Below are 17,895 nucleotides of genomic sequence, written 5' to 3' on the forward strand. Positions count from 1 at the left end.
AAAATTCAAGAACAGGTAATGTTGGGGGCACCCGATTTGCTCCGTTGGCTCAACTGAAGCCAATTACACCGCCGGACCGCAATGGGTCTAGTGCCCGGAAATACTCAGATTAGGCTTAGTGCATCCCCAATGTCCCCCCGACGTCGGTTCTATTTTGGCAATTTGAGGGGAAAACCACGTTGGCCTTAGGCCGTCCAGCGCCCAGTCGGGCCTAGTAGCGCGAACCTGTCCTTTACTTGTCGTACGCCGGGTAATCCATCCATTCTGCTGCTTTTTTAATATTTCCAGTTCACCCTGTTCAGTTTGACCCTTCTCATTCTTCTTCACATCCCAGTTTTATCGGCCGCTTAGTACTCCCCCTGTGCAACTCCCAAGGCTTTCTCTCGACGCTTGAAGTTCGATTGAAGACAATCGCTCTTGTCCCCATTGCAAACAACCGTCATCATCTCGTGATCCCTTAGGCGACGAAGCCCCCAGCATCCCTTGGTCAGGGCCCCTTTCAGCACTCCCCAAGGTTAGAGATGTCTTCTGCTTCAGCCGAGCTGGCCACTGGTGGTCGCAAGCTCGAGAAGAAGCCCGTCAAGTTTAGCAATTTGTTACGTAGGTGACGCCCACCATCACAGGAATTGCTTGATTCTGACGATGTTTCTACAGTCGGTGCAGGATTGAATATGTTCGAGTAAGTAATGCGATCGATTCCCTTTGCTAATGGAGTGGGATCTCCGATACTAATGTGACTACTAGGGTCACCACTTTGGGACAGGTACCAAACCCTCAAAATGCCCAGAGAAAATAATAATATAAATAAAACAGAGATAGAAATATATTTAGGGGTTATGTTACTGATTTCTCTCTTAGCCGCTGGAAGTGATCAAGACGACCATGGCCGCGAATCGAGGCGACAGTTTCGGGAGCGCTATGGGTCGGATATGGGGTCGTGGCGGGATCCTCGGTTGTAAGTGACCTCCATCACCGTAATCAGACTAGCGTGGGTGCCACAGTTTCTGATGTGAGATGCTTTTTTAGATTATCAAGGTCTCATTCCGTGGGCCTGGATTGAGGCCTCCACCAAAGGCGCCGTCCTCCTTTTCGTTGCGTCCGAGGCGGAGTTCCGTGCTAAGGTGCTCGGCGCGCCCGACTTCCTCGCCGGTATCTCGGGGGGTATGGCCGGAGGTATTGCCCAGGCATATGCCACTATGGGCTTTTGTACCTGCATGAAGACAGTCGAGATCACCAAGCACAAGATGGCTGCCCAAGGTGTAAAGCCTCCGAGCACCTTCGCGACATTCATGGATATTTACCGCAAGGAGGGCATTCGTGGTATCAATCGCGGTGTCAATGCAGTTGCTATCCGTCAGACTACGAACTGGGGCTCCCGATTCGGTCTTTCTCGCCTGGCAGAAACAGCAATTCGTAGGGTGACTAACAAGGAAGAAGGACAGAAATTGAGTGCAATGGAAAAGGTCTTGGCCTCCGGTCTCGGTGGTGGTCTATCTGCTTGGAACCAGCCTATTGAGGTCATTCGTGTTGAGATGCAGAGCAAGAAGGATGACCCCAACCGCCCTAAGAATTTGACCGTCGGCAAAACTTTCAAGTATATCTACGAATCCAACGGTCTGAAGGGCCTTTACCGTGGAGTTACTCCTCGTATAGGACTGGGAATCTGGCAGACCGTCTGCATGGTGGCTCTTGGTGACATGTGAGTTGAGTTCTCTCCCATTCAAAAACGCCTGGCATATCTTTCGGGCCAAGAATACCCCTTGTCCGAGAAGGAACTACCCGATATCCATGTGATAGCCGAGAAGCGGAATTAGGCTAACCTGTGGGTCTCCATTGTACCGCGTTAGGGCCAAGGAAGCAGTCGAAAAACTGACGGGCGAGCAAGTCACCGCCAAGCACTAGAGAAGGTTTGAGATACCCTTCTGCTATGCATGGCCTGGGGGTGCTTGAGAGATTGGGTCTTCCCCTATTCATCACATCAGACAGACATGGTTCGGTGGGTTAACATCAACGATCCACACATGCATGTAATATTGAGCAATGATCTTTGGACCAAGTCCATGCTTCTCGAGTGTCATATTTCCCTTTTATAGTAGTACTTGTTAATGATAATCGAATTTCACGGTAATGGGTTTGCCTTCTGACGAGATGTTTTACGATGTTGAGCGAAGCCGCAGATCGCGATATGTGATGGCTTATTTACTCCCAAGCTTCAAGTTCTGTGACCCGAGTTCCTTGTTTTGATAGTTGCCTCTAGATACAGAGAGTACTTATGCCTTTTATTAGACTTTGATTGCATGGCATTACAGGCGCCGTACGTACGTACCCCTTTCATGGAGAGTTGTTCGGGGAAGTAGGTAAATATATATACCCATCTCTCCGTACCTGCAACGCTAACGCCGGAATCGGACGGAAAATAACAAATGAACCGTACTACGCCGCAGAAGTAAGCTGTATTGGATAAGGTACAATTGTATTACAGTCACTACTACAACAACGTCAAAAAGGAAAATATCTGCAAAGATTGATCTAGACACATAAGACAGGGGTGACGCTTTTTCCCAAAGACAGTCTAATATGTATTGCGCACACTTTAAACAGTCAGACCCAGGTCCTCGCCGTAGGGGAGCTGGAAGAGGTCTCCAACAGAGGCCACGGAAGCCTTGCTAGAGAGGAAGTTCTTGGCAGCCTGTAGAAGAGAATTGGTTAGCGTCCCTTCCCCAACAAAGGTACCCAATAGTAGAAATCGTATACTTACATCCTTGACCTGGGCCTCCGTAACGGCATCGATGCTTTGAGCGATCTCACCAATCTGGTAGGGCTTGCCGCCGTTGAGGAGAGCAGAGCCAGTAGCCTCAAGACCCGTCTCAAGGCTCTGAGCCGACTCAAGAGCACGGAACTTGGCGAGGGCAGTTGCCTTCTTGATATCCTCGTTAGTGACTTCGCCGGCAGCGACCTTCTTGAGGGCGTCGACGGCGTTCTTGGCAGCCGAAGCGACCTGGTCGGCTTTGCCGGAAAGAGAGATGGTGAAGAGGCCAGCATCAGAGTAAGTGACGCTCTTGGTAGAGGCCCGAACCTGGGAGAAGCCCTGGGTAGCCTGAGCCAGGAGGGAGAAGCCAGGAGTCCACTTGATAGTAGATTCACCGCCAAGGAGGGCAGCAAGGACAGAAGACTCGGGCTTGTAGCCAGAGGTGCCGAAAGCACTGGAACCAGGGAATGCAATCACAACGGCGTTGCCAGCCTTGGACGAGATACGTTGCTCGCCACCATAGTACTTGGAGGCTACGTGGGGCTGGAGCTGGTACTGGCCGGCGCTGCCGGAGCTGGGGAGTCCCTTGAAGAACTCGCCAACCCACTTGGACAGGTCAGCAGAGTTAGAACCACTGCCAACAAGAGCGATGTTGGACTTGGCATAAGCCTGCTGGGCGTACGCAGCAAGGGCTTCGGCCGAGAGGTACTTCTCGAAGGGGGCAGTAGTAGAAGGGGTGATGCTCTCACCCAGGCCGCGGTGGAAAGCCAGAGCGTTGGCAGCATCGACTGCCTGCTGCTCAGGGTCAGCAGCAAGGGCTTGTTGCCTGAGCTTAAGGTGCTTGATGACGACCTCATTCAACTCGTGGGCTGATGAACATGATTAGCCCGTCCATTGTAACAGATACGGCCACTCTGTCGACTTACCTGCAAACTTCGACTGAGAAGCGACCTCTGCCAGCAATTCGGCGAAGTAAGGCAGATCGTTAGAGAGGAACTTGGCCTTGAGCACAACATTTTCACGCGAATGTGTCGAAGAAACTTCACCGCCCAGCAGTTCAACCTCCCGATTGATCCGCAACGCTGACCGTTTGAGTGTGGACTGTCAATTGAAGAGAATATCGTCAGATTCCATCTCATACACCGATCCGGAGCCGGGAGGAGTTGGCATTGGATGCCGAGACTTACCTTGAAGGCGAATTGTTCGAGAGCATCTGAGAACCCAGGGAAAGGCTGGTAACGAGGGCCGGCCTTTGCAACCAACGCCAGGGTTGCCGTAGGGCCTGCTACTTCTCTATTGGCGAGCTTTACTCCGGCAGCCTCGGTGACATCGTACTGGAGGCCTGGGGTGGCAGTAGAGGCCATGCTCCGACGGCTGTTCACGCCGGCAGCAGAGCACTGCTTCTGGAGCGCACGGGGCGCATTTCGGCTGAAAGTAGACCGCGACAGCATTATCGCATGTGCGGAATGTTCAATATTTGAGGAGGAAGGTAGGAGACCGAGTGGCTCGACAGCAATTGGGGAGGGCGGGGAGGGGGAGGGAGAGCAGAAGGGTTCTTCTGACTGTCGTTGGGCGGGTTGGAAACGATGTCTGAAAAGCTTCAAGATGCCGGAGCCTTGATTACTCTCTCTCTAATTGGCTGGAATGGCGAGTGCGGGCGGAACCGGCTTTTCCTCCTTCTCCGTGTCAGCTGATGTCACATGATATTAAGCACACGTGAGCGTCGCGGAGCAATTACGATAAGAGAGGGAAAAAAGAGAGCGACAGAGAGCGCGCGAGCGGGGGAACAAATAAAGATATTTTAATCCGCTTTTCACTACTTTTTAGCCAGTGTATATCCCTTCCCCCCATGAAATTCTCGCGGTGACCGCTGCTTTCTTCTAGAGAATTGGAAGTTGGTATATTCTCTAGAAGACTTGAGCCAACATGACTTCTCAAGTATGCGACTGTCTGAACAGATTCCCATCCATATATGACCTCGTTTGCTAACCGGATGGGCGACAGTATGCTGGGGAACTCTGTACACTCCTCGTGGAAGACAATTTTGGGGAACTTTTCGCGGTAGGCTTGCATTTGGATGTCCATCAATTACTTCTCAACCCATTTCCAGACGGAAAGAATGGTATAAGCTGACTCTGCTTTGTCCGCTCAGCGCATCTTCTCAACACTAGTTCGCTACGACCGACTCTCCTTTACTAGGTTGAAGTTCTACTCCCGTCTGTCCAACGCCCAGCTTCGTCATGGCCTCGCTGCTATGATTCAGCAGCATCTTATCTATCACTATACTTCCTACGATGATGGCATTACGTATTATGAACCCAACATGCAGTCTGCATACTATCTTGTCCGAACCGGGAAGATTCTTGAGTTTATAGGTCACCGGTTGGGGAAGTATGCGGCCACTGTCATGTCGACCATCATGTTTCTCGGACATGCGCAAGTAAGCTATCTCGAAACGCTTCCAGCCTTAAGACCTGCGAATCCCGAGGTAAACGGAGCTAGCGAGGCGAGTGAGGAAAATCAGGAAGCTGTAGAGTATCAGGAGAAGGAAGCGCACCAAGAAGCTGAAGGGCGTGAGGAAACAGAAGATCAACAAAATGGGCTCAATAGCAACCATGCTACCTCCGAACACACGGCACTTCTTCATCCGACTTTAAAAGCTTTAGCAGGACATGGATATATATCACGTGTTCGGGATGCTCAGTTTCAAAGCTATGCAGATAATGCTTTGGATGCTGAGCGCACAATCAAGTCAAGGCCCGACATTAAAGTTCTCAAAGGGAAGAAACTAGAGGACGCGGTGACTGAAGGGACCCTCGAATTGCTCAAGGAACGTTTGGATGGGGATCTGACTCGCGGATTGATGTTCAATGGAGTACCCCGTGGAGCTAAACGAAGACATGCAACTGGAGCCACTGATGCGCCTAACAAAAAGGCACGAGCGGATTACGCCGCTGTTGATGAGGATGATGAGGGAGAAGCAGAGAACGAATGGTCAGACGATGAGTTCGACGAAGATACAGTACCCATGGATGTAGGTCTTTCCTTTTCCTAAGCATTCGGGACCCCGATGAGGGCATTGCGCTTCCTAGATAGAGCTGATGGAACGGTAACTCCAGTCCAGCATCACTGTACGCATAAACTATGAGAAGTTGGATGTCGCTCTCCGGAATCGTCGTTTCCTGGAGCTTGCAGAGCAGGGCTCGTCTCCTGTAACTGCCGAAGTTTACGATTGCCTTCTGCGCCGTATCGAATACCAAACATCAAGGTGCCGGGATACTACCGAGATACCCCGTGAAGGAGAGGAAGGCGAACAATATTCTGTACCGATCCCCTTAAGTGCAGTGGTGGAGGATGTCGACCTGCTGTTAGACCTGGCAGGATCAGTTGGTCCCATGGAGATCTCTCAACCCATAAACAGACGCGGCAAGCGGCCATTGGAAGAAAATGTGAACGGTGTAGGCCATGATGGGCCCAACGGGGTGCAATCGGATGGAAATCGTACTTACGAAGTCGACCAGCATCTCTGCCTTCTAGCTCAACCGCCTTTTAACCTCACATCCAAACGCATGGTTTCGGGTCTTATAACCTGGACTGTAGAGTTCCGCCATCTGGCGCGCAAACTTCGCCATCTTGAATTGGAACGTATCATTGAAGCGAGATATGGCGATGTCGCATTACGAGTTGTCCGTGTTCTCCATGATAAGGGGAAACTAGATGAGAAGCGCCTACAAGAAATCAGCCTTCTCCCATTCAAAGACCTACGCCAGGTCCTCGCCAGCATGCAGACAGGCGGGTTCGTCGACTTACAGGAAGTTCCACGAGACGCACAGCGTCAGCCTTCACGGACCATTTTCCTCTGGTTCTATGACCCGGACCGTGTCGGTAATAGTGTCCTGGAGGACACGTACAAGGCAATGTCTCGATGTTTGCAACGCTTGCGGTTCGAGCGGGATCGGTTGAAGGGGTTCCTCGAGAAAACGGAGCGAAGTGATGTCAAGGGCAATGAAGAACGCTATTTGTCTGAAGCAGAATTGGCGTTGCTTGAACAATGGAGAGCCAAGGAGGCGCTCTTGCTGGGAGAAGTAGCCCGGTTGGATGAAATGGTGGCCGTGATGAGAGACTACTGAGGCAAGGATGCCATCATAAGCGATGAAATGTAAAAGGCTATATATACATTGCATTTGCATGTGTGCCTAGACGGCTAAATAGTGATGACTGTACCAGCTGACCCTAAAGTGAATCTGTCATACCTCCCATGAATGATATTCGATCATGATATCATCTGTAGGACAAAGTTATCATACTTCATATATCTAGCCAAATCGTTCATCATATGGTAAGATTTGAGTTAAATATATATCGGAAGAAGAAAGTAATCTACATACAAATCTTGAGAGAAAAAATAGAAAGAATAAAGGGAAAAATAAAACACAACTGCAAGGTTTGGACTACAACACATAGCAGCAAAGCTCTCGTGTTGAATAGGTACAATTGGAAGGGTAGAGCCAATTCTGAGACAACGGCAGCGAGCTGCAGAGCTGTTAATACTAACATAAGACATAAACAAGGAAACAGGACATGAAGGCTTGAAATGAAAAATATCAGTGAGAATGGAAAAGGACAAAGCCACGCCAGGTTTCCAATTATGAAAGAAAGAAAGTGAAGAAACAAAACCACTCCCTGATGTCGTCAAGTCTAAAACCCAACCCCCATACTATTTTATACACCGGTAAATCCTTTCCAACTCTGTTTTTCTGATCACGGACTAATAGTCGCCGGAGTGCTGCCGTCGTAAAACATGTCACATAAAACTGGGTCACTGGTATTCCTAGGCAAGAGAGCATTCGGTCGAAACCACTACGATGTCCCAATCGTAAGACTATACAGGAGCCTTTGTCCCAGGCACGGCCTTAACCGCATCAGGCTCTTCCAGTTGCCCATTTCCTGGTTCAATTGAATCGCCATCGTTGGTTTCAGGAGTCCCATTCTCACCTAGCCGAGCCTCAGCATCCTGTAACTTGCCCCTAGTCTCTTCGAGTTCCTTCTTCAATGCCTTGATATAATCGATGGCCATCTCCACGGTACTAGCCTTGCTAATCTGTTGATTGCTCGATTTCTCTTTCTCCTTTTCGCTGCCTTTCGAATTGCAAGGTGCGGTAGCGTCCTTCACATTCTTCATGTTGACAAACCCAGCAGGAATTAGAGCTTCGATTTCTTTAAGCGCATTATTAATGCGATTGCGCCGACCCTGCTCCGCCAATTTGTGATTGGTCCGTTTAGAACTCAAATTTTCAGCTAACGTTTCCGGATAGGAGACGCCGGGGAGAAGGGTGCCATCCAAGATATGTTGATAATTCGATTTGGAGGCTAGGTACAGAGCTGATGTCTCACCTGATAAGCCTGATGAACGATGTGCAATTAGTTTGGATCACTGAGCTGATCGGTGGATGATGCTTGTAACCTACCTTCTCCTCGGACCAATGGTTGTATGCTGGGACTTATTTTCGGGCGTAGATTTGGGCTGGGTTGGGAGGAGCTAAGGCTTTGTCGCTTTCTGCTCACTGGCCCAAGTTTTGGGGTGTCTGATTTCTTGCCCACCGGCCCGCTTGGAGATGGCACAGCGACAGTGCGCGGACTAGGAGCTACTGAACATGGGTTTCTTTCTGGAGCCGATTTAGGTTCCAAAGCGGGAGTTACATTGGCCGACGCGGCTGGGGATGCTGCATCTGCACGAACACTTCGAAGAGAGGTATCTATGCGGACCACTTGCGGTTGGGAGAAGTGAGTAGTAGGAGTAGCTGCTTCCGGAAGAACGACGTCCTCCATGATATCATCGTGTGACTCGGACAACACAGAGCCTGGTGCTTGACCAATTGTAGCTGGACTATGCTGCGGCCGCTGAATGCGCATCAGCATAGCCGGGGTCGCAGGCTCGTTGGTTTGTGACTGCGCTGTCTGAGGAGCAATCGCGGGAGACCTCCGTGCTGGAGGGAGAGCAGGGGGAGGCATTAGTGGTTCTGACAGTGGTTCTGGCGAGACGGAATCCTGGCCAGAACTTTCATTGCTTCCATATCGCAGCCCGCTACCAGTTGCCAGTTGTGATCTTGGGCCGCCTTGGTGTTGGTTGAGGCCGTTTAAAACCTCGTCCGAGTTGATATGCAGGAGTGATTTCTTCCGCGTTTGAGGCCGCACCGAAGGAGATTGTTGCTTCTTCGCCCTGGCGGAAAAGGTCTTGGTGTTTGATAGTCGACGCCGGTGATGTTTCCGGATCAAGCCTGGCGAACTTGGAGACGACGAGGCGGGAATGGAATTGTCGACGGGGGAATGCACGAAGCCCATGTCAGAGACATGGCCGGAGTGAAAAGGATAGCTGGCTGAATTTCCATTCTGGGCCTCGAGAGCTGGAGAGGTTAGAGGGGTAAAGTACTCCCCTGGAATGGTGTACTCTGGAAGCTGAAATTGAGTCTCCAATGGCGTCATGGCGGGAGACACCAAAGGGGTATAGAGAGCCTATCAGGGCGGATGAACACATTAGCCATGCATGTATTGATGTAGGGGCCGTAGCTAGTTCAGGATCACACTTACCTGTTCCTCGTTTATGCGCGCATATCGGTCGTACATCTCATGATTCTCGTTCACGCGTTGCAAATATGTGGCCGCGCTCCCCTGCAGTTCAACACTATTGGGGGTCGGAGGGATCAAAGGCTGGCCATGAGGCACATAAGGTTGGGATGTTTGTTGTGAATGGTGAACATGCTGGTGGTGCGGTTGCTCCTGCGGTTGCTGCAGCTGGTGGTGGCTGAAGTCCTGGGGATGTGGAGGTTTTTGGGCATAGAACGCCGGAGTCATAGGGGCATTGGAGAAGGAGGCCGACATGGAGCCATGCGATTGACCTTGGTGGACTTGACTGGAGAGTTCGATTGGGAAGTCGCCCATTATGCGGTCATATGACGATGCCTGAGGGGTCACCGGTTCGGCGTCCATACGAACAAGCTGTTCCTGACCCGAAGGAGCGGTTGAGGCAGGCATCGATACGGAATGAGCGATAGAGCGAGCAGGGTGCTGATCGGATGGCCCGTGCCCCTCTAGGTCGGGGAATTGCATTCCAAATTCGAGGAAGTTAGAGAACTCATCTTCACCAGAGGCGGCGATATCCGGCCAGGAGAGCGAGTTGCTTTGCTCCATGGCAAACCTTATGACCCCCTTTTTCTTTTTTCCTTCGTCTTCTTCTTTATTTGTGTCACTTAAGAGATTCGGTTCGCCCCTCTCCCCCCGAAGGCTTTTCTTCTTAATGGAGTCTGTAGCGTAGTATCGCGGAACAATATCCAAATCTCGGAATAGGGAAAGCAACTTGGAAGGATTTTGGTAGTTGGACAAGACAACGAGAAGTCTTCAACTAAAAGCAAAGGATATTGACGATGGAGAGGTTAAAGAAGAAGTGGACTGTGAGAGCGTCAGCTCAACGAGAAAAATTGGCAGACATGGTGATGATGAAAGGATGAGGCACGGGTCAGAACATGAAGTAAAAGCCCGAATGTTGACTAACGGCAGAGGATACTAGTAGTATTAAGAGCAGGAGAGGAGGGTATAGATCTGGTGGGGACAAGACAATGGGAAGAGAAGTCCGTAAGTAGGCCGGGCGGAGATACGGAGTTGCTTAATTAACGGGGGAAGGGTAAGTGAGTGGAGGAGGTAATTTTTACCTTGATACGAGTACCACCCATCAAGTTTCAACTACTTAGGTACAACCTAAGTACTGGGTACTACTGTCTCTTGTACGCTAAGAGAGGAAAGGAAAAGAAAAGATAAGAATTGAGTGGTATGGAGTACTACTACTAGTGAGGAACTTAACCAATTAAAGAAGGTCGATAATATTTGAAGCCCTGGAGGAGGTAAAAATGAACTAACTTTCTTCCGTTGGGATTGGACAGGAAGAAAAGAAGTCGGGAGAATACCGTATCAATGATTTTCTTTCCGATCCAACCATGGGTCCTTGATGGGGTCAAGAGAGCCAACTGGAAGGTTTCTCAGTTAGTGGCAGTACTAGTACTTAGTGTACTAGATAGATTTTCTGTTCTTTTTCTTTTGTCCGGTTTTCTTTTCTTTTTTTCATAATACTCTTATATGAGTATAGTATCTAACTCTCATAGATAGTTTCCACCCAGTATAAAATGGATGATATCTCCCACATCGAAATTGATTTCCATTCTAAAGGTTAGTTTCAAGAGTGCCCAGTTGTGTCGTAGGCTAGGATTGCAAAGGGTGATTTAGTCCAATGTCGTTTGCTTCAAGTGAGTATGCAGCTAATTACTAGTTCAACCACTCATTAGCCTGTATTAATGTTAGAAGTATTCCCTATCCAGTGAGGCATTCTACCGGCTGATCTTTGGAATTTGCCCTAACCAACCCTATTTACTTTTAAGACATTATGTTATTATCATTAATATATCATTCCGGTAATTATAATTATTACTTACTTCTATTGGAGTGGATAGTGCGTGTTCATACGGAGTATTTAAGAGCACCCACCTATATATTTATATGTCTTGCCCAATGCGGGGTCGGGGTTGTCAGAGGGGTCGTGACCAGAATATAAACGTGACATGACATGACATGAGCACTAATTGAACAAACAATAACATCTTCAACCAACAACTTCTACAACAACTATATGTTCTTCATGTACATTTCTAGAACCTTGTATACCGTTCCAACACCTGTTTTCCACCATGAGACCGCCCGTCCCGGACGTCACCTTGCGTAGGTCCCGCAAGGCCTCCATCGAACAGCAGTGGATCGATCCCCACAATACTAACCCAGCGACATACTTCCTGGCCCGCAGTCGTAATCAAGATGTGGAGGGGGAGCCCTCTCCCGATGAATCGGTTCCTTCAAGGGATAGTATGTATGGTGTACAAAGCCTCGAAGAAACTATCCAAGATGCCAATCTCGCCGCATCCGAGTGCGGACCTCTCCTTTCGAGCGACCCTACGACTCCGATCAGACAACCACAACTTCCCCGCGACCACCTGAGCAGCAGTGATACCGGTGCTACCTCGTTACCCCGCCGCAAGTCTACTCTCAAACCAAGCGACTTGCTCAATTCTAGCAGACTAGAGATATCTCTGCCTTCCTCCAATCGCACTTCTCCCCGGCCGTTGACGCCCTCGAACCTGAGCAACTCAGATGACGCACCTTCGTCTCTTCCCAGCAGCCCCAAGTCATTCTCCAACCAGTCTCTGAGACATCTCGACGATATCTCGATTACCGATGATGTTAGTAGCCAGGCTGTCGTCTCTGGGGAGGAGGACAATGAATTCCCAACACCGTCCAGCTTGGGTCCTAATAGCACATCTCAGTTGGTTATGCCAAGCATCAGAATGCCCAGTCGAAGACCCTTTACAGACCGGGGGAGGTCCCTGGGCCGTCTGAAAGTGCTTATCGCGGGTGCTTCCGGTAAGTACGCACCAAGCGTTTAGATTGGAGATTTATAATGAAGAGTATTTGCTGAGCTCGGAATCTGACTTAGATACTGGAAAAACTTCCCTCATCAAATCGATTGTCCAAGCCTGCGAAGATATTGTCCATGTCGACCCCTTTCCTTCACTACCCGCCTCGAAATCGTCTCACTCTTTATCCCAACCTTCCCAGACATGCAGGATTCCTCCAGTTCTCAAGGAAATCTACGCCAGCACCAAGCCATATCCCGCCTGGTGGTCTGACCTAGAAGATTCACGTGTTTTACGAAGAAGGAAAAGCGTCGGTGATGTAGTACTTGAGCGCAATATTTGTTTTGTAGACACTCAAGCCAATTTGCTGGACCCTGCAGCGCAGACTGACAGTATTGTACAATATATCCATCAGCAACTCCTCCGAGCAATGACGTCCCTTAATTCGTTCGACCATGATTTCCAAAATATGCTTGCGGGAAATGGTGGTACCCAAGTGGATGCTGTCCTATACCTTATCTCCGAGGGTATGCGATGAGACTCGCCTCATACACTGCTTCTAGGCTAACATCTTTTAAAGATACTCTCACGAATGATATGGAGTCTATCCGAAAGCTCTGCGACTGGACAAACGTTATTCCCGTCATTTCCAAATCAGATCTTTTGACGCCTATTCGAGTTGCAGCCCTCAAATCCGCGTTCCATAAGCAAGCCCAAGAGGCCAACATCAAGCCTTTCCTTTTCGGGGATGCAGCCCTGGGCGAGATCAGCGGGCTTAATTCTCAATGCCCTTTCGCCGTCTCATCGGCCAAGTCCGATGATGACGACGTTATGGATGCTAGTACCTTGATGAGCCCCGATTACCTCCAACCTTTGATAGCGTCCGAACTAACGTTCTTGGTCCAAACGTTATTTGATCGGGAAAACATCGCCTGGATACGACATTCTGCCGCTAAGAAGCTTGCCCTACAGCAACAAGAGGGACGATACTCGCAGCAGGCTGTTCTTCAACATGGCGCTCTTCCAAGTATCCACACTTTACAGGGTAGCTCCCGCAGTTACACTATGGCTCGAGTATCCGATTATACCCGGCATGAAGAAAGACTTGCTCGGGTTCAGCTAGCAAAGTGGGCGTCTGACCTACAGAAAAGTTTACAGAATGAACGAGAAAGATACGCCGCCATGGCAAGGGGGGAGCGTGCTGTGTGGCTTACGGAGCGACTGGGGGAGTGTGTCGTGGATGGTTCGTTGGTACCTATCGCACAGACTCCCGGCTTCTGCGGTCTCCGAGTGCCCATGGACAAAGCGGGTGGGGGTCTTCTAGTTCGAACACAATCTGGGCAGCAGATAGAATATCGTGTCGCACGGATAAGCCCCCATGATCCATTGGGTCTGGTTTGGTGGTCCGAGGATCTCAAGCGACGGGGATGGACCGTTATTCAAATCGTGGGTAGTTTTGGGGTCGTTGGAGGGCTGGCCCTCTGGTTTGCGAAGGCTTGGGGTTTATCCTCACGGAGTTTCTCTGAGTGGCGATTCGATTGGTATTGCACTGGCCAGTAGTAGGGAGAAGCGTCAACCGCAGTATCTGCACCGTAGTGATTCGGTGTTCAAGGATGTCTAGGGAAAGGAGAAGAGAGTTCCGGACTGGTTCAATCCACTTTTCCAGGTGGTCACCAAATAGCGTTGCTCATCGTGTTGTGCTTTGGCCACCCGAAAAGCCTCACGTCTGACGAAGATAAACAATTTATGGTCTCCATCCACTGGCAGCGAAAGGTTGGCCCTTGAAGTAAACCTACTGGTCTGTGGCTACAAACAACTGTTTAATATCTATTGGCTCTTCTGCACTCGATTATATTCTTCATTCGCATAGGTTATGGACAGTATGCGTGCTCAAGAAATTGTCCTAAGCCGTCCCAAGTCCGGCTTCTTTGGGGATGAAAAGGCGTCTCATCCGCATACTGCCAAGGGTTAAGTATCCTAAACGATCATCAGTAGTCGCCTGTTGCGTTGAAGTCCACAGATAGGGAGCAGAATCAGCTGCGCAGTTCGAAGTATTGGGTTGACCCGTTCTACAGATAGGTCAGGTGTGCAGTCCTATTCGTATGTTGCGAATGCAAGAGGAAAATACAAAAGGTTGAAGTGAGACAGTTCAATGCTTAGCTTTTGATTCGGCATGAAAATCTACCTGTCTGAAACCACTCGATATCCGGGGGAAGGCGAGCAAACGAAAAATCTGAATCAGACGTAATAATTTAACGTAGTATGGTAAGATGAAAGAAAACGCTCAAAACGCCGAAAAAATTAAAATTCACATCGTCACTAGTAACCATCTTTCTACCGTCCCAAATGAAAAAAAGCAGGATAAGCCAGTGATATAAGACAATCCTGATGCAAATACCGCTGGAACAGTTCAAGTATTGGTCAAAAAAGCAGTTAAGTTTCGTGTCAATTCCCGATGAAGATTGGGGCTAGAGGCATTTAGTCAACCTCCTCCATGGAGCTCTCGCCAGCGGCAGCGGCAGGAGCCTCCTCAGCGGCCTTCTCCTCGGAGGTTTCGGCCTCTTCATCGACATTCAAACCGAGAGACACAAGCTTGTGAATGCGCTCGGCAAAGCTGGCGGGCTCATCAATGGTGAAGCCTGAAACCAAGAGAGAGGTCTCAAATAGAAGTTGAGTGATGGACTTGACAGTACGGTCGCTCTCACCGTCGGCCTCGACCTTCTTCTTGAGCTCCTTGATGATAGCAGACTTAGGAGAGATCTCAAAGGTCTTCTTAGAGGACATATAGGAACTCATGGAGGTGTCACGAAGGGCCTGGGCCTTCATGATACGCTCCATGTTGGCGGACCAACCGAACTGGCCAGTACGAATGGCGCAAGGAGAACCCACGAGCTTGTGGGAGACAACCACTTTCTCAACCTTGTCTCCGAGGATGTTCTTGAGGCTCTTAGCGAGCCCTTCGAACTCCTTCTCCTCCTTCTCACGCTCAGCCTTCTCCTCCTCAGACTCCTCAAGTTCAAAGTCCTTGGTGATGTCGACAAGCTTCTTGCCATCGAACTCCTTGAGCTGAGTGAAAGCGTACTCGTCAATGGGGTCAACCAGGAACAGAACCTCAAAGTTCTTCTGCTTAAGGCTGTCAAGGAAGGGAGACTTGGCAACAGCCTTGATAGACTCGCCAGTGATGTAGTAGATCTGCTTCTGGTGCTCGGGCATGCGGGTGACGTAGTCAGCGAGGGAGGTGGCCTCATCACCGGACTTGGTGGACTGGTAACGGAGCAGCTTAGCAAGGGTCTGGCGGTTCTGAGCATCCTCGTGGATACCAAGCTTGATGTTCTTGTTGAAGGCAGAGTAGAACTTGTCGAACTGCTCGCGATCTTCGGCAATCTCGGTGAAGAGCTCGAGAGTCTTCTTGACAATGTTCTTCTTGATAACCTTCATAATCTTGTTCTGTTGCAAAGTCTCACGGGACAAGTTGAGAGGAAGGTCCTCAGAGTCTACAACACCCTTGATGAAGCTGAGCCACTCAGGGATAAGATCGGTGGCATCATCGGTGATGAAGACACGACGGACGTAGAGCTTGATGTTGTTCTTGGTCTTCTTAGTCTCAAAGAGGTCGAAGGGAGCACGCTTGGGGATGTAAAGGATGGCACGGAACTCGAGCTGACCCTCAACGGAGAAATGCTTGACAGCAAGGTGGTCCTCCCAGTCGTTGGAGAGCGACTTGTAGAAGGCAGCATATTCCTCCTGGGTGATATCAGCGGGGTTACGGGTCCAGATGGGCTTGGTCTTGTTCAGCTCCTCCTCCTCGATCTTGCTCTCCTTGACGGTCTTGGTCTTCTTTTCCTTCTTCTCTTCCTCCTCGTCCACCTCTTCAATCTTAGGCTTCTTCTCGTCCCCCTCCTCTTCCTTGGTCTCTTCCTCCTCCTCGGGAACCTCCTTCTCAGTTTCCTTCAGAACGTGGAGGTAGATGGGGTAGGAAATGAACTCGGAGTGCTTGCGGACAACCTCCTTGATGCGGCTCTCATTAAGGTAGTCAGTCTGTTCATCCTTCAAGTGAAGGATCATCTTGGTACCGCGGCCAAGGGGCTCGCCCTCGGTGTCCTGGGTGAGGGTGAAAGTGCCACCAGCGGCAGACTCCCAGACATACTGCTCATCATCATTGTGCTTGGAGATGACGGTGACACGGTCAGCGACCAGGTAGGCGGAGTAGAAACCAACACCGAACTGGCCAATCATAGAGATATCAGCGCCGGCGGAGAGAGCCTCCATGAACTGCTTGGTACCAGAGCGAGCGATGGTACCAAGGTTGTTAATCAAGTCCTAGACAAAGAATAAGGGTTAGAATGAGATCTTGGTAGGTCCGCCAGGGTTACCTTACAGCTTTGGTCATACCGATACCGGTATCTTGGATAGTCAGGGTCTTGGCCTCCTTGTTAGGGATGATGTCGATACGGAGATCCTTGCCCGAGTCGAGCTTGGAGGGATCCGACAGACTCTCATAACGGATCTTGTCCAGGGCATCGGAGGCGTTAGAGATAAGTTCACGTAGGAAGATCTCCTTGTTAGAGTAAACAGTGTTGATAATCAGAGAGAGAAGCTGAGAGATCTCAGCCTGGAACTCGAAGGTCTCGGACATGGCGACGGATGCGGATTATATTCTATGCCAGGGCAAAAGGAAAAAAAATTAGTTCTAGTCACCGAAATCTTGAGGGTGATGCAATTTCAGCACTGCCATTGAGGACACAAATGTATCGCCCAGTGAGGATCGGAACGTCTTTTAAGACTTGGCTTTCAAGTGGATGTCAGACACTTACAAGGCAAACGTTAAGATCGTTAAATCAAAGGGAAGGGAGGGAGAAAAGGTTGACCAAAGATGATGGGAGAATTAAATCAAAAGACCGGCTCCGACAATGGAAGCAGACTCGGGGGTTTAAAGTAGTTGAGGATGGAAAGTAAGAATGGAGAAAGAATGAAGAAGAAGAAAAGCTAGGAAAGGGACGAGGCGGAGAACTTAATGTTTGGCTGAGGAACACAAAAATTCGGTGCGGGCGTTTCTACGGCGATCCAGCAACTTCCACGCTCTCTCCGCCCTGTCTTGACGGGGATCTTCCAGTCTCTTCTATAGCAGTATGATTCACTACGGAAAAGAATCGAAATAAAAATTTTGATCGGAGAAGTTGGATTGATTCCATGGTTCCTTTTCTTTCTGCCCCCCTTTTCTTTTTCCTCCCTTTTCTTATGTTTTAATTTTTTAAGGGCTCAATATTTCTCAATCTGTTCATGCAATTTTTGCCCCTCCCCCTCCAAAGATCTCTGTCCGTGTGTCTGTGCAACTGCCTCAGGCCATCAATCTAGAACGTTCCGCTCCACCATCTCATTCACCATCCGGCGGGATGGGATTTTCCACACGATACTGGACACTACCAGTATGTATGCGTGTATCTACATGCACCGGACATCCATCCTTCTCCTCTATCTCTCTCTCACTCTATAATATGTATGTATTTAGTGCTCCGCAATCCTTAGGATTTACGTAGTTTGATTCACTCAAATCTTCTACAGAAATACTCTCTGCATAACTACATTTCTAGATACTATATAAGCAACGTTAGAATTCACAACTACGTACAGACAGGCCGTCTTTCCCCGCGCAAGTATACGTCCCTCACTACCTACCTATCAGTCAATATCTTC

General features: G+C 49.5%; 6 protein-coding genes across 6 annotated transcripts; 3 read left to right on the forward strand and 3 right to left on the reverse strand.

Annotated features, from left to right (window-relative positions):
* Positions 1-209: 209 nt before the first annotated feature.
* Positions 210-2,252, forward strand: BDW43DRAFT_272387 (putative mitochondrial DNA replication protein (Yhm2)). The gene is made up of 6 exons (XM_032041536.1): positions 210-600; positions 655-679; positions 745-763; positions 859-955; positions 1,027-1,699; positions 1,848-2,252. The coding sequence occupies exons 1-6, from the start codon at positions 522-524 to the stop codon at positions 1,900-1,902; spliced, it is 948 nt and encodes a 315-aa protein (XP_031901476.1). The 5' UTR covers positions 210-521; the 3' UTR covers positions 1,903-2,252.
* BDW43DRAFT_272389 (ubiquinol--cytochrome-c reductase subunit 2) lies at positions 2,179-4,325 on the reverse strand. The gene is made up of 5 exons (XM_032041537.1): positions 3,937-4,325; positions 3,676-3,850; positions 2,759-3,618; positions 2,287-2,689; positions 2,179-2,216 (listed from the first exon to the last, which is right to left on the reverse strand). The coding sequence occupies exons 1-4, from the start codon at positions 4,198-4,200 to the stop codon at positions 2,594-2,596; spliced, it is 1,395 nt and encodes a 464-aa protein (XP_031901477.1). The 5' UTR covers positions 4,201-4,325; the 3' UTR covers positions 2,179-2,216; positions 2,287-2,593.
* A 185-nt stretch (positions 4,326-4,510) lies between these two features.
* On the forward strand, positions 4,511-6,982 carry BDW43DRAFT_50627 (putative DNA directed RNA polymerase III subunit Rpc82). The gene is made up of 4 exons (XM_032050159.1): positions 4,511-4,687; positions 4,754-4,810; positions 4,902-5,783; positions 5,869-6,982. The coding sequence occupies exons 1-4, from the start codon at positions 4,676-4,678 to the stop codon at positions 6,877-6,879; spliced, it is 1,962 nt and encodes a 653-aa protein (XP_031901478.1). The 5' UTR covers positions 4,511-4,675; the 3' UTR covers positions 6,880-6,982.
* Positions 6,983-7,472: 490 nt separating this feature from the next.
* On the reverse strand, positions 7,473-10,127 carry BDW43DRAFT_50621 (phosphate-sensing transcription factor PHO4). Its single transcript, XM_032050158.1, has 3 exons — positions 9,338-10,127; positions 8,218-9,262; positions 7,473-8,152 (listed from the first exon to the last, which is right to left on the reverse strand). Exons 1-3 carry the CDS (start codon positions 9,935-9,937, stop codon positions 7,632-7,634), a joined length of 2,166 nt encoding a protein of 721 aa, XP_031901479.1. The 5' UTR covers positions 9,938-10,127; the 3' UTR covers positions 7,473-7,631.
* Positions 10,128-11,481: 1,354 nt separating this feature from the next.
* Positions 11,482-13,761, forward strand: BDW43DRAFT_309904 (uncharacterized protein; the record flags this gene model as incomplete). The annotated part of the gene is made up of 3 exons (XM_032046794.1): positions 11,482-12,208; positions 12,282-12,728; positions 12,782-13,761. The coding sequence occupies 3 exons, from the start codon at positions 11,482-11,484 to the stop codon at positions 13,759-13,761; spliced, it is 2,154 nt and encodes a 717-aa protein (XP_031901480.1).
* A 918-nt stretch (positions 13,762-14,679) lies between these two features.
* hsp90 (chaperone Hsp90) lies at positions 14,680-16,837 on the reverse strand (the record flags this gene model as incomplete). The annotated part of the gene is made up of 2 exons (XM_032044711.1): positions 14,680-16,521; positions 16,580-16,837. 2 exons carry the CDS (start codon positions 16,835-16,837, stop codon positions 14,680-14,682), a joined length of 2,100 nt encoding a protein of 699 aa, XP_031901481.1.
* Between the last annotated feature and the right edge of the window lie 1,058 nt (positions 16,838-17,895).

Source organism: Aspergillus alliaceus, assembly GCF_009176365.1.
Source record: "Aspergillus alliaceus strain CBS 536.65 unplaced genomic scaffold BDW43scaffold_15, whole genome shotgun sequence".
NCBI classification, from domain to species: Eukaryota; Fungi; Ascomycota; class Eurotiomycetes; order Eurotiales; family Aspergillaceae; genus Aspergillus; species Aspergillus alliaceus.

Bases quoted from the DNA above. Each gene is read 5' to 3' on its own strand.
- BDW43DRAFT_272387 (XM_032041536.1), top strand. From the start codon at position 522: ATGTCTTCTGCTTCAGCCGAGCTGGCCACTGGTGGTCGCAAGCTCGAG. The intron at 601-654 runs GTAGGTGACGCC...ATGTTTCTACAG, and splicing joins CAAGTTTAGCAATTTGTTAC to TCGGTGCAGGATTGAATATG. The intron at 1,700-1,847 runs GTGAGTTGAGTT...GTACCGCGTTAG, and splicing joins ATGGTGGCTCTTGGTGACAT to GGCCAAGGAAGCAGTCGAAA.
- BDW43DRAFT_50621 (XM_032050158.1), bottom strand. From the start codon at position 9,937: ATGGAGCAAAGCAACTCGCTCTCCTGGCCGGATATCGCCGCCTCTGGT. The intron at 9,263-9,337 runs GTAAGTGTGATC...CCGCCCTGATAG, and splicing joins CGCGCATAAACGAGGAACAG to GCTCTCTATACCCCTTTGGT. The intron at 8,153-8,217 runs GTAGGTTACAAG...ATCGTTCATCAG, and splicing joins ACCATTGGTCCGAGGAGAAG to GCTTATCAGGTGAGACATCA.
- BDW43DRAFT_272389 (XM_032041537.1), bottom strand. From the start codon at position 4,200: ATGCTGTCGCGGTCTACTTTCAGCCGAAATGCGCCCCGTGCGCTCCAG. The intron at 3,851-3,936 runs GTAAGTCTCGGC...TTCAATTGACAG, and splicing joins TCGAACAATTCGCCTTCAAG to TCCACACTCAAACGGTCAGC. The intron at 3,619-3,675 runs GTAAGTCGACAG...CATGTTCATCAG, and splicing joins TTCTCAGTCGAAGTTTGCAG to CCCACGAGTTGAATGAGGTC.
- BDW43DRAFT_50627 (XM_032050159.1), top strand. The intron at 4,811-4,901 runs GTAGGCTTGCAT...TTGTCCGCTCAG, and splicing joins ATTTTGGGGAACTTTTCGCG to CGCATCTTCTCAACACTAGT. The intron at 5,784-5,868 runs GTAGGTCTTTCC...CGGTAACTCCAG, and splicing joins AAGATACAGTACCCATGGAT to TCCAGCATCACTGTACGCAT.